Below are 13,105 nucleotides of genomic sequence, written 5' to 3'. Positions count from 1 at the left end.
CTTGGGAGTATGTGTGGGCACTGTATATTTCAAGTGTGTATGAGGGATTTGGGTAGGGCTTCTAGTAGGATAGTCTGACTGCATTCAATAATTTGACTAGCCATCTAGATTATTTGGTCCCCCCCGGGCTTGAATGAACTTGATTAGTTGACCTCTAACCTCTCTCTGTGCCCTCCCAGTTGGCACCGTGTGCTGGTGAAGGGGGTGTTGACCAACGGCCTGGTGTCTGTCTATGAGCTGGACTACGGTAAACACGAGCTGGTCAGCTGCACCCAGCTTCGCCCACTAATCCAGGAGTTCAGACAGCTGCCATTCCAGGGCATCACTGCACAACTCGCAGGTAACTAAGGAAGTGTTGCCCTCCCGGCAACCATATTATGTACTTTAGATTTTGCTATTCACCTCAACATAGCAAAGTAATCTACAACAAGTGGTTCTTGTTATTGGCACACGTTAGAAAAATAGTTATGTCCCTCAAAATGGGTTCCATTTGCTACATCCCTACCCTCACTTAGAAGTTTGTCACATGGGCTTTAAAAGCCCAGTGCAGTCAAAAACATGACTTTCCTATATTTTATATATATTTCCATACTATGAGATTGGAATAATATTGTGAAACTCATGAAAATGCTCTTTTAGTGTAAGAGTTGTTTTAAAAGACTGATGTTTCAGCCTGCGGTAAATGAGTTAATCGACCAATAAGAGAGTTCCAAACCTATCTGCCTATAAAAGCTGGTTTTCAGTTTTTCCCTCCCCACTCCCTGACAATCCTAGCCAAATTCTTGCTTGAGAAATGCTATTTTTGTTCCTTCTTTACAATTTTAATTGAAACAATCACAGTAAGGTACTTAATTGCTACCCAGAAATTATTTGATATTGAGAAAAAAAAATGTTTGCATTGGATCTTTAATCTCCTTAACGTCCTGATAATTCCATGAATTCAAAACCTTGGAGAAGGGAGACCTCTGGTGGCAACGATAGACATTGGTCGTGTCCGAATACCCATACTTGCATTCTAAATAGTAGGCTGTTTGGATATAAGAAAGTTTTATAGTATGTGAAATGTAGAACATTTTGTGTGCTTTAAATGCCAAGATCGGATTTCCATCTTGTAAAATTCGCTGCACACTATTGAAGAAGAGAATCGTCTTTTCACACCCACGTGTGTTTGACAATAGCTGATAATCAGAATAGGGGACAAGCTCCACAGAAATGTATGAATGGTGAGGAACAAGCACGATTGCGCATTAGATGATGCCTTCTCATTATGGATGAGTAGTATGTTCATATTTGTTGCTTACGACATACGTTTTTACTAAACATTACGTTCTAAATACTATGTAGTAAGAATAGTACACATTATGTAGTTTTAGTAAGTAGTAGGCAACACAGATTTCGGACACGGCCATTGACTGGAGAAATGCCTTTCCATTTTATGAAATTATAAGGTACTTTCGTGTGCCTTTTGTTATAACGCTTGTTTATTTCTAGAATATTAATCGTTTTCAGCATTCAATGCTGATGTACCGTATTCATTATTTTGGTGTAAGTCTATGTGACATTCTCACTCCACCAATAGGAGTGAAGCCGAGGCAGTGGTCGGAGGAGGCTTCCATCGTGTTCCGGAACCACGTAGAGAAGAAGCCGTTGGTGGCCCAGCTGGAGGCCGTACAGGAAGCGCATCACCCCTGGGACAGGAAGTTGACCGTCTTCCTGGTCGACACCTCGCAGGAGGAGAGGGACATCTGGGTGCATGACATCATGGCTGAGTTCACAGACGAACTCACCAAAGAAGTGTAGTTGGATAAACTGTGCACAACAGTGCATCTATAGTGCTGGTTATGGCAGGAACAACTAGGTAGGTCTATCCAAAACAAATGTAAAAAAAATATATATACACATTTGTTTTGGATACCTAAGTGTAGTTGGATGCTGGACTTTGCTGCGGGCGTAGCTATGAGAAACCAGAACGCTTGTTGGGGTTGCTATGGGAGACCATTGGGAGATGGTTTAGAGATATGTCAGACTTGTCATTTTGTGTTTGAGAGTGGGGTGACACAGTGACAATGAAACACACTCGCAGCAGCATGGCATGATATTTTCATCAAAAGCTCAATAATATCACCCTTGTGCTGACTTAACCTTACAGCTTTGCCACACAGAGGAGTTGTCATAGTGAACTGTTGAATATCTAGTCTCGTTACGGGATGGGTTTCCCAAAGCCTCCGTAGCTAATAACATGGTACAGTACTTTGTTTCTCTGGACAACCCAGACTCACACCACTTGTTGAACAGCAAAGTGCTTCATTTGACAAATTCCGTTCCTTAACTGGAAAACATTGACATATCTGTTTCTCTCTCTTGTCCAGGTTGTGGGAAAGAAATAGCAGTCAACATTAGCTACAAAGGGTTTTTGGAAACTCACCTATGGCTAGTGGATTTCATTAGGCTACAGTGTCTATATAAAGAATTTCTACTCTGGCTATACAAGCTATGGAAATGTATATGTGGTGCATTAGCTGCATTATCGATCAACAATGCACAAAAAGTATTTAACTCAACTTGTAAGAGACTGTGGTTGGTTTAAAGGCCTTTACCAATAGCCTGGTTAAACTAGATTGAAAGGTGAACAACAATAGTTAGTGCCGCATTCGGTCTGTTATAGCCAGGCTAACTTTACCAAGGTCTGTTCATGGGAATCTAATATAAAAGGTATATATGTGATACATTATCGATCAGCAACGCACAAAAAGTATTTAACTCCACTTGTCAGAGACGAAGTTCCAGTATGAAGGCCTTTACTGTACCCAGGCCTGTTTATTTGAATCTGACGTCATGAAGGTTTACAAAACATAGTTTAAAGGGATAGTTCGGCAATTATTTTGTCCATAGACCGCTTTCAAGGTAAGGAAACCTGGATAAGTAAATACGTTAAAATCACTGAACTATCACTTTAAGACATTCCCTCTAGTGAATTGATGATGCAAAGAAGCCATTGTTATTTCTTATTTCTATTTCCCACTCATGTGACTTAGCTCGGTTTTAAAAACGTTGGTTTTAATTTATTTATTTTTAATTCATTGATTTTTGTGATTTTGTGTCGGACAACAAGACTTTCTGCAGATACAGTATTCTTAGACCAGGAGTTTTGAGTGACCACGTGACCTGACCGAGAACATTTTTGGGGGCCCTAGCTACAGTATTAGGATATTACTGTACCATAGGGCCCAAAGTTTTTTTTTCTGGTCATGTCATCTAGGTCGGGAAAAGCTCCTGGCCCTGATACGCTGCATGTTATGTTGGAAATTGTGCTGAATTGCGTGCACATAATTTGATATATAATACAAAATATGCTAACCGGTATTTGTGTTTACCTGACAATACTCTCTCTGCTTTACTGTTGGAGTGACGGGATCGTTGGAGTTTTACTGAAAACAGAATAATTACAGCCCAGCTAGCACATTTCGTTCCTTGGAAGTTGTGGGAACGTACGTTTTTGTTTTCCCGTTGGTTCTGGGAACGAAACCATACGTTTTCTAACCGGTAAAACTGAATGTTTTCTAACGTTCAAAGAACGGAGGTGAACGTTTTGCCTGTTGGGTGAAAGTCAATTTTTAGGTTGCAGGAAGGTTCTGCGAACGTTTTACTATGGTTCACTGAAAGTTTTTCTCTGAGGGTTTATTAACGTTCTGATAACGTAAATTATAGATTATTTGAAGGTAATTAAATAAGGAATAACTTCAAACTTTCACTGAATGTTTCAATAAGACGTTTAATAACACTGCTAGCTTAGTTTAACTGTTTTAAACTCTAAGCACAGATAGCACACATGGGAAGAGAAAAATATATATATTGTGACACGGCGTCAGTGAGATTTTAACCAATGATCTTCTGTTCTCTATCCATGGAATTAGTCTTCTGCGCCACCAGGATGAAACTAGCATGCCATGTTTTTTTTTTTTTCAAGCTGTTCATTTTAGTCAATTCAAAAGACCCCATTTCAAAGGAAACAAGCACTCATTAAGTTTAGGTGTGGCCAATTAGTGGCCACGGCAAACACACCTGAATACACTTAACAAGATAGAGAACAGAGAGGGTTTTGTTGATGCTAAGAATGAAATGTATGTGTTTTTAAATAACATTATTAGAACTTTCTCTGAATGTTACTAAAGGTTTATTACATTTCCACAGAACATTGTTTCTTAATGTTCTCTGAATGTTCTGAGACATTACTTTTATATAGAACCATGAGGAAACCTGTAGAAAATGTTACAATGAAGTACTGAAATTCCCACAGGAGAACGTTGTTTCTTCACGTTCTCTGAGCAATTTGAGGACCATGACTTTAAATAGAACCATAAGTAAACATGAAGGAAATGTTATGCTGAAGTACTGAAATTCCCACATGAGAATGTTGTTCCTTAACATTCTATGAACTATTTGAGAACATTCCCAATGTCAAACCAGTTGGAGAATGTTCCTAGAACATGACCAACATTTTAATTAAATGTAGCCATGTTCTGTTCATGTTCTGAAATGTTTTGTTAAGGTAATGAAATACCAAGAAAATAACATTTTTGTCAAGTTCCTTAAACGTGCTGAGAATGTTCCAAATCCAAGCAACTATCCTGCACCATTCCCAGAAAGTTGTGGGAAGGTTGTATTCAAAATAATCATAGGACAACCACGCTCTCACCATGCTCTAAAGAAACATATGGTTCTCAGAACGTTATGTTCTAGCTGGGAGTACTCTCGCCTGGTCCCAGATATGTTTGTGCTGTCTTGCCAATTCTATTGCTACATTTGCTAATGGAGTTGGCTAAACAGTACAAACAGATCTGGGACCAGGCTATATTTCCTTTGCTTAAGGGTTATTTTATTTTCATTTTGTTAACCTAACATTTAGCCTTGGTTAATTACATACAGTATGTACAACATTTTAGGAATAAAGTTCTAAAAAAAGGAGTTTCAAATTTGTCAAGTTATTTGCATAGTAAAGGTTACGGGCTTAGGTTGGAGTCATTAAAACTCGTTTTTCAACCACTCCACAAATGTCTTGTTAACAAACTATAGCTTTGGCAAGTCGGTTAGGACATCTACTTTGTGCATGACACTAGTAATTTTTCCAACAATTGTTTACAGACAGATTATTTTACTTCTAATTCACAGTATCACAATTCCAGTGGGTCAGAAGTTTACATACACTAAGTTGACAGTACCTTTAAAACAGCTTGGAAAATTCCAGAAAATGATGTCATGGCTTTAGAAGCTTCTCATAGGCTAATTTACATAATTTGAGTCAATTGGAGGCGTACCTGTGGATGTATTTCAAGGTCTACCTTTGCTTGACATCATGGGAAAATCAAAAGAAATCAGTCAAGACCTCCACAAGTCTGGTTCATCCTTGGTTGCAATTTCCAAACTCCTGAAGGTACCACGTTCATCTGTACAAACAATAGTACGCAAGTATTAACATCATGGGATCACGCAGCCGTCATACAGCTCAGGAAGGAGACGCGTTCTTTCTCCTAGAGATGAACGTACTTTGGTGCCAAAAGTGCAAATCAATCCCAGAAAAACAGCAAAGGATGTTGTGAAGATGCTGGAGGAAACAGGTAAAAAAGTATCTATATCCACAGTAAAACGAGTCCTATATCAACATAACCTGAAAGGCCACTCAGCAAGGAAGAAGCCACTGCTCCAAAACCGCCATAAAAAAGCCAGATTATGGTTTGCAACTGCACATGGGGACAAAGATCGTACTTTTTGGAGAAATGTTCTCTGGCCTGATGAAACAAAAATAGAACTGTTTGGCCATAATGACCATCATTATGTTTGCAGGAAGAAGGGGGAGGCTTGCAAGCCGAAGAACACCATCCCAACCGTGATGCACCTTCATCACCTTCATCATGTTGTGGGTCTTCCAAATGGACAATGACCCCAAGCATACTTCCAAAGTTGTGGCAAAATGGCTTAAGGACAAAAAAGTCAAAGTATTGGATTGGCCATCACAAAGCCCTGACCTCAATCCTATAGAAATATTGTGGGCAGAACTGAAAAAGCGTGTGCGAGCAAGGAGGCCTACAAACCTGACTCAGTTACACCAGCTCTGTCAGGAGGAATGGTCCAAAATTCACCCAACTTATTGTGGGAAGCTTATGGAAGGCTACTCGAAACGTTTGACTCAAGTTAAACACTTTAAAGGCAATGCTTCCATACTAATTAAGTGTATTTAAACTTCTGACCCACTGGGAATGTGATGAAAGATATAAAAGATGAAATAAATCATTCTCTACTATTATTCTGACATTTCACATTCTTAAGTGGTGATCCTAACTGACCTAAAACAGGACATTTTTATTTGGATTAAATGTCAGGAATTATGAAAACTGAGTTTAAATGTGTTTGGCTAAGGTGTATGTAAACTTCCTACTTCGACTGTACATGTGTAGATATTTCTTCTGTCCCATGTCTTTATTTTGTACTTAGAAAACGCAGACTGTAAAAAATTATACAAAAAAAACGTGTTTTTCAAAAGTCCTAGGTTGTAATTCTGAAATTCTAATTCTTTATTAAAATATCAAAATGGTATCTTATTTAGATGTCATACAGCCAATGAGTGTCTACAAACAGATTAATCCAAATACATTTTCGAATATGATCTTGCCCATTGTACACCATATTTATTTTCTCAGTGACAGAGTATAGAGGAGAGAACAGAAGAGGAGAGAACCGGAGAGGGGAGAAAAGGAGCAGTGAGGAAATGGAGGAGTACATCTCATCCGTAAAGCTGATCATACACACAAATGATAGCATCCTCTCAGGTCTTCCAGCACTTACCGAATGGACAAAATCATGACGAACTCTGGAAGGCAAGAGAGGGAAATGAGAGAGGCTACAAAATGTATGGGCACCACTGCATTAGATCATTGTGTGTGTGTGTGTGTGTGTGTGTGTGTGTGTGTGTGTGTGTGTGTGTGTGTGTGTGTGTGTGTGTGTGTGTGTGTGTGTGTGATCTTACTTCTGTGTGTGTTGACCTGTTTCTGCATGTTTGTGTTTCCTCCATGGGTGTGTGACCTTACATGTGTGTGTATGTCTATGCACAGTTATCTCCTTACCATCAAAGTCGATGCTTCCGTCTCCGTTGATGTCTATCTCTTTGAGTATCTCTTCCAGCTCTCCTTTCTTCAGTTTCTCCCCCAGTAGACTCTTCACCGCCTCCTTCATCTCATCCTGGCTGATCTTCCCATCACAGTCCTGGTCAAACTGAGAGGAGGAGAGGGGAAAGTTATGATGGAGGGATGTTGAGGAGGAGAGAATGTGGGTGATTAAGTGAACATGGGAGTTCATATTGACTGAGGGCCTAACAATAATGAAGAAGCTGGGAGATTTTAATGAGAGTTTGTGTATGGCCATAATGTCTGTGTTTGTAGGCCTGTGTTTTATGATCATTCACTCAATTTCAATCTCTTTGGCTCCGTGTCAGTCTCCTACCTGTGAGAAGGCGGACCTGAGCTCTTTCAGCCCCAGCATGTCTGCTGTCTCTCCCATTATCCTGGGACCCATCAGCTCACAGAAATCGTCAAAGTCCATCAGACCGCCCACTGAAGAGAGACAGCCAATCAACAGTCAGGACACAGGTAGGAACTGGACAATAGGCACATTTAAATGAAAATAGCTTAAAATGGACATACTCCTCATTTTGATCTGTTGCACTATCTCCAGCAGCTCCATCTCAGTGGGCATGTAGCCCATGGTCCTCATGCACTCAGCTACGTCCTTGTAGTTCAGGTAGCCGTCACAGTCGTAGTCAAACTCCTTGAAGGCAAAGTCCAGCTCTGTGCCAAAGGTTAAAGGTTAGAGGTCAGAAGGTGATGATGACACCATAGAAATAGAATTACCAGAAAGGACATCGCCATTCAAGTCAACGTTCCGTGATGGGTGGGCCTGGCTGCCATATTGAGTGTACCCATGAATATACTGTCAAATTGCCGTGGTCTGAGGGGCTTTTCCCCAATCTAGTCAAACTATTTCTATGGATGATTCAAAGCTACCCACTTTTCACAAATATAATGCCTGTCTGAATCCTAACTTGAGTAACACTGGTTCAGTGTAATAAGTTGTGCAACTACTCAATCTACTGTAAGTAAGCATTCTATTGTATGTGCAATATCACTGTGATAAGAAGACTCACCATCCAACTCTGCTTGGGCCAACTCCCTCTCCTAAAGGAAGACAACGGGCAAAGGAGAGACACTATATAAACAAAAGTATGTGGACACCCCCTCAAATTAGTGGATTTGGTTATTTCAGCCACACCCGCTGCTGACAGGTGTACAAAATCGAGCACCCAGCCATGCAGTCTCCATAGAGGAACATTGGCAGTAGAATGACCTTACTGAAGAGCTCAGTGACTTTCAACATGGCACCGTCATAGGATGCCACCTCTTCAACAAGTCAGTTCATCAAATTTCTGCCCTGCTAGAGCTGCCCCGGAAACTGTAAGTGCTGTTATTGTGAAGTGGAAAAGTCTAGGAGCAACAACGGCTCAGCCGCAAAGTGATAGGTCACACAAACTCACAGAATGGGACCACCGAGTGCTGAAGCGTGTGGTATGTAAAAATCGTATATCCTTGGTCGCAACACTCACTATATAGTTCCAAACTGCCTCTGAAAGCAACGTCATCCAAGAACTGTTCGTCGGGAGCTTCATGAAATGGGTTTCCATGGCCCAAGAATGGCCAAGCTTAAGATCACCATGAGCAATGCGGGGGGGGGGGGGGGGGGGGGGGGGACCAACTCCATATTAATGCCCATGATTTTGGAATGAGATGTTCGAGGAGCAGGTGTCCACATACTTTTGCCAATGTAGGGTGTGTTTTAGTGAGGGAGCTGCCATAGAGAAACAACACTGTCTGCCTTTTGAGTAATATTATAGTGTTTGGATCCAGATATACTGGAGGGGGTTCACCTTAAAGAGTCAAATGCAGCTACTTTTGGATGGAAGTTTAGCACAGGCGATTTGAGATTTACACAGTTGTGTAAGAGGAGGTTGGAAGTTTTTGGATCAGGTCGATCTGGTGTGGTAGGAAGTTGGGTGGGGATGTTTCCTGATCATGGTGGATTAAATCGTTATGGTTTCTATTCTGTTTGTTTGGGACACCGGTCAACCTCATTCACACGTGTGTTTTTTATTTGTTTAACTAGGCAGGTCAGTTAAGAACAAATTCTTATTTACTATGCCGACCTACGAACTGCGGGTTTACTGCCTTGTTCAGGAGCAGAATGGCAGATTTTTACCTTGTCAGCTCAGGGATTCAATTCAGCAATCTTTCGGTTACTGGCCCAATGCTCTAATCACTAGGCTACCTGCCGCCCAAGCGTGTTGTTTTTACACGCATAGCCTACACACACTGCATGCTCAATATGATCTAGTTTAAGTTCTAGTCCGAATTATTCTATCCTAAATCAATGTCTCCAAGCTAAGTTTTACAGTGTCAAGAAACAAAGTAAGAAAAGTAGAAACTGTTCATTAAACACCAGACATCAATATCACACCGGTCACTGGTGGGTCTAAACGTTTACAAATATCCCAAACAAAACAATTTCCTACAACAATCATACAACTTTCCCTTTGTGTTCGATGCTCTTCCGGCAGCTTCTACCCTTTAATCCTAATGAATGGTGACGCTGAGCCACACTAAGGATCTAATAATACTGCTGTGTCTATAAGGATTAGTTGGAGAGGATAACTAAGGTGTGTGTGTGTGTGTGTGTGTGTGTGTGTGTGTGTGTGTGTGTGTGTGTGTGTGTGTGTGTGTGTGTGTGTGTGTGTGTGTGGCTTAGAGAGTTATTACCTACACACACAAATGCAGGCAGGAAGGCACACACACGCAGGCACACGCAGATAGGCAGGCACGAATGCACAGGCACCCACTCACACACACAGCATGCAAAGATCAGGAGCTTAGCTAACGTTGTAGCTTCTATGACTTCTCATTCCTTTGCATGCATATCAATGTCCCCGTGTGAAGAAAAAAAACACTGGACTGTTGTTAGCCTAGCATGTCGCTACTAAGGGTTATAGCTCAGAGGTCAGAGGTGAAAGTAACTTTAATGTGTGTGTGGGCTCCCGAGCGGCGCAGCTGTCTAAAGCACTGCATCTCAATGCTAGAGGCATCACTACAGACACCCTGGTTCAAATCCAGGCTGTATAACAACTGTATAACGGCTGTGATTGGGAGTCCCATAGGGTGGTGCACAATTGGCCCAGGGTCGTCCGGGTTCGGCCGGTGTAGGCCATCATTGTAAAAAAAGAATTTGTTCTTAACTGACTTGCCTAGTTAAATTAAGTTTCAATAAAAACTGTGTGTGTGTGCGCGCGTACCGCTCCAAACACGCTGCTGAGCAGGGTGGTGTGTATCTTCTCCATGTCTTTCCTCTTCTGCTCTTTCTTAGACACCTTCTTGGGAGCCGACTCCGAACCCGAGGACGAAGTCTTCCGGGATTTGCCACCTTTGCTACAGAACATGAGCCAAGAGGCACCAGGTGTTCACAATATTGGAGACATTGGCAAGAGCTTTCTTGCCACCTTAATAAACGTGGCAACGCCACACAAATAGGATCATCTCTCAATGGCTTCGTTCATGTTCAAGTTTTATAACTAATAGTTGTGATACAACTACTAAAAACATAGAGTTTTTCTGCACAAAAAATATTTATACAAGTATTGTGGAGACGCCGCTTGACGGTTTTGTCGATATTTTAGGGCATCACAAACACGTCAGGTAAATCACAACCATTGAGTCAACAATATCACTTGTTCAAACTGACTGTGTACGGCGCCAATGTCTCTCAATAACTCTATTGTGCCCATCATGGTCAATCGAGTTCTCCAGTCTCAAACGTAGACGTTGACCTTACCTGTCTGTAGAGGTTGCAGAGGTTACAGAGGCTGCAGACGTTACAGAGGCTGCAGACGTGGTGGACGGGGTCTTAGACATCCTGAATAAAATTAATACATAGATGAGTGTGTGTGTGTGTGCGTGTGTGCGTGCGTGCGTGCGTGTGTGTTGATAGCTACATTCTCAGAAACTGATATTGCCAGGTGTCACGGTTTGCAAAGCATACCCAACACACTGTGAAAATAGGTAGCATAGTGGTTAGAGCGTTTGGCCAGTAACTGAAAGGTCGCTGGTTTGAATAACTGAGCGAGCAAAGTGAAAAATTGGATGTGCCCTTGAGCAAAGCACTTAACCCTAATTTGCTCCAGGGGTGTTATGGCTGACCTTGTAAAACAACACAATTCACTGCACCTATCCGGTGTATATTACAATGTACATGTATATTTTTACTGTAACCTACTTTAGGGACATGCACACATACACAGTCAAGGTGTAGGTAATCAGCCAATCTTTAAGGAAAAGTCACTTCCACTCCCTATTTAATGCAAATATTACAGACAGAAAATGTCCTTACCTTTAGCTGGTCCTCTTGCAGTACTGTGAATGACAGGACTGGGTCCACTTGCTCTCCTCAACCTTCATACCTCCCCTCCTTCTCTCTCTCCCTCCCTCTGTCTATCCCTCCATCCATCAAAGAGCATTACCAGGTGATTACCTGGCTAAATGTGTCTAGGTCAGAAAGCTAAACACCACACTTAACACAGTGTGACTGACCGTGGCTCTCTCACACACACTAGCACGCACACAGTCAGTTACACCGTGTGTGTGTGTGTGTGTGTGTGGGTGTGTGTGTGTGTGTGTGTGTGTGTGTGTGTGTGTTTGTGTGTGTGTGAGACCCAAATTATAAACAAAGTGTATTGTCAAGGGTATTATTGTATTGGGTACCTAGCATATTTTTTTTTAAAGTGTATTTGTAGTTTGACGTTAGTGATAGTTAATAGCGTTGTCAAGGCTATTATTTGGGGTACAGTATTGGCCACCCAATTAGACGTGTAAAAAGTATTTTGAACGTATGGTATTTCTGTTTCATTTCTGATTCTGAAAACTGCAAATACAACTCATTTATTTGGTTAAACAAAACAAAGCACAAAAAAAATGTATGATGTTTCTTTTACATTTTATTTAAATTCATCAAATGCAGAGCAAATAAATTCATGGAGATTTTTGGTTTTTATATAGGATTCGCATAAATAGGCTATGTGGTAACTTTATTTTACAGTACTATTTCATATAATGTTTACAACTACACTCTTAGAAAAAAGGGTTCCAAAAGGGTTCTTTGGCTGTCCTAAGAGCGTAGCATTTATCATGAAATAACATGATATCAACAGGTATTCCTTATTTCTAACCCCAATTCATAACTACATGGTACCAAAATGGTGCATAGATATTGAGGAATTAAACAGAAATTCCTGAATCAAATCACATTTTTGTCATTGCCCCCTATAAGAAAAAATTGGAATTGAATTGACCCAAACCTTACATAGATAATAGTCATGCACACTTAAGTAAAAAACAAGTCAACAGTGGACTGAAAACACACCAGAACCAAAAAAAAACATTACTTAATGACCTATTCATCTTCACAAAGTAGGTGTAGCCCTGGGCATATCGTGGGGCCAACTTCATGAGGATACACAAGGGCTTTCCTCTGTAGCATCTTGCACTTTGTCTTGCACGTTGTTCGCCTGCTTGCTGTGCAGTTGGGTCCAGGATATCCCTGTGTGGTGGCTTCCAGCTTTCTGTGTCTCTTGCTGGGGCCTGGCTGATGGCTCTCCTCCCCCCAAGACAGAGTACTGTGGCTGGGCTGGGAACAGTAGGGCTGAGGGAGGTAGCTCTGGAGGTTATCCATGGGTCTCATCAAGGAGGAGCCAGCCTGGTGGCTCTCGTCTCCCCGAGACAGAGTGCTAAAGCTGGGGTGGAGGCTGGGGCTCCTGGGGGCCCCTCTCGAGCTCACGTAGTTGTCTCTCCTTCTCTTTCTCGAGGGTATGGCTGAGGTGGAGGAGGAGGAGGTAGGCAGGACTGGAGACAGTACATGCTCATGATGCCTGGATGATGAAGATGCCACAGTGGCTGAGACTGAGGATGATGAAGTGGAAGGCAAGTATGGATGAAGGTGCTCTGCATGGCGTCTTGGAAGT

The 13,105-nt window shown here is 41.6% G+C and overlaps 2 protein-coding genes across 4 annotated transcripts in view; one reads left to right on the top strand and one right to left on the bottom strand.

Annotated features, from left to right (window-relative positions):
* tdrd7b (tudor domain containing 7 b) overlaps window positions 1–4,594 on the top strand; it is a 30,546-nt gene extending 25,952 nt beyond the window's left edge. For all 3 annotated transcript variants that reach the window (XM_036957798.2, XM_036957800.2, XM_036957799.2), the window contains 2 exons: window positions 180–340; window positions 1,580–4,594. In XM_036957798.2, the coding sequence (XP_036813693.1) occupies window positions 180–340; window positions 1,580–1,800 (382 nt within the window). In that variant the 3' untranslated portion in view covers window positions 1,801–4,594. The remainder of the gene's footprint in view (window positions 1–179; window positions 341–1,579) is intronic.
* A 1,933-nt stretch (window positions 4,595–6,527) lies between these two features.
* On the bottom strand, window positions 6,528–11,577 carry LOC149973066 (calcium-binding protein 2-like). Its single transcript, XM_090214448.1, has 8 exons — window positions 11,479–11,577; window positions 10,924–11,004; window positions 10,388–10,520; window positions 8,195–8,225; window positions 7,695–7,838; window positions 7,495–7,604; window positions 7,119–7,266; window positions 6,528–6,865 (listed from the first exon to the last, which is right to left on the bottom strand). Exons 2-8 carry the CDS (start codon window positions 11,001–11,003, stop codon window positions 6,837–6,839), a joined length of 675 nt encoding a protein of 224 aa, XP_090070574.1. The 5' UTR covers window position 11,004; window positions 11,479–11,577; the 3' UTR covers window positions 6,528–6,836.
* Between the last annotated feature and the right edge of the window lie 1,528 nt (window positions 11,578–13,105).

Source organism: Oncorhynchus mykiss, chromosome 21, assembly GCF_057628025.1.
Source record: "Oncorhynchus mykiss isolate SJ-2025 chromosome 21, ASM5762802v1, whole genome shotgun sequence".
NCBI classification, from domain to species: Eukaryota; Metazoa; Chordata; class Actinopteri; order Salmoniformes; family Salmonidae; genus Oncorhynchus; species Oncorhynchus mykiss.
Note: the sequence above shows the minus strand (reverse complement) of the source record. Positions and strands in the feature narration are given on the sequence as shown.

Excerpts from the sequence above, each read along its gene's own strand:
- LOC149973066 (XM_090214448.1), bottom strand. The coding sequence starts at position 11,003 with ATGTCTAAGACCCCGTCCACCACGTCTGCAGCCTCTGTAACGTCTGCA. Across the intron at positions 7,605-7,694 it reads GCAACAGATCAAAATGAGGA|TGGGCGGTCTGATGGACTTT; the intron begins GTATGTCCATTT and ends GTCTCTCTTCAG. Across the intron at positions 6,866-7,118 it reads CGGAAGCATCGACTTTGATG|AGTTCGTCATGATTTTGTCC; the intron begins GTAAGGAGATAA and ends CTTGCCTTCCAG.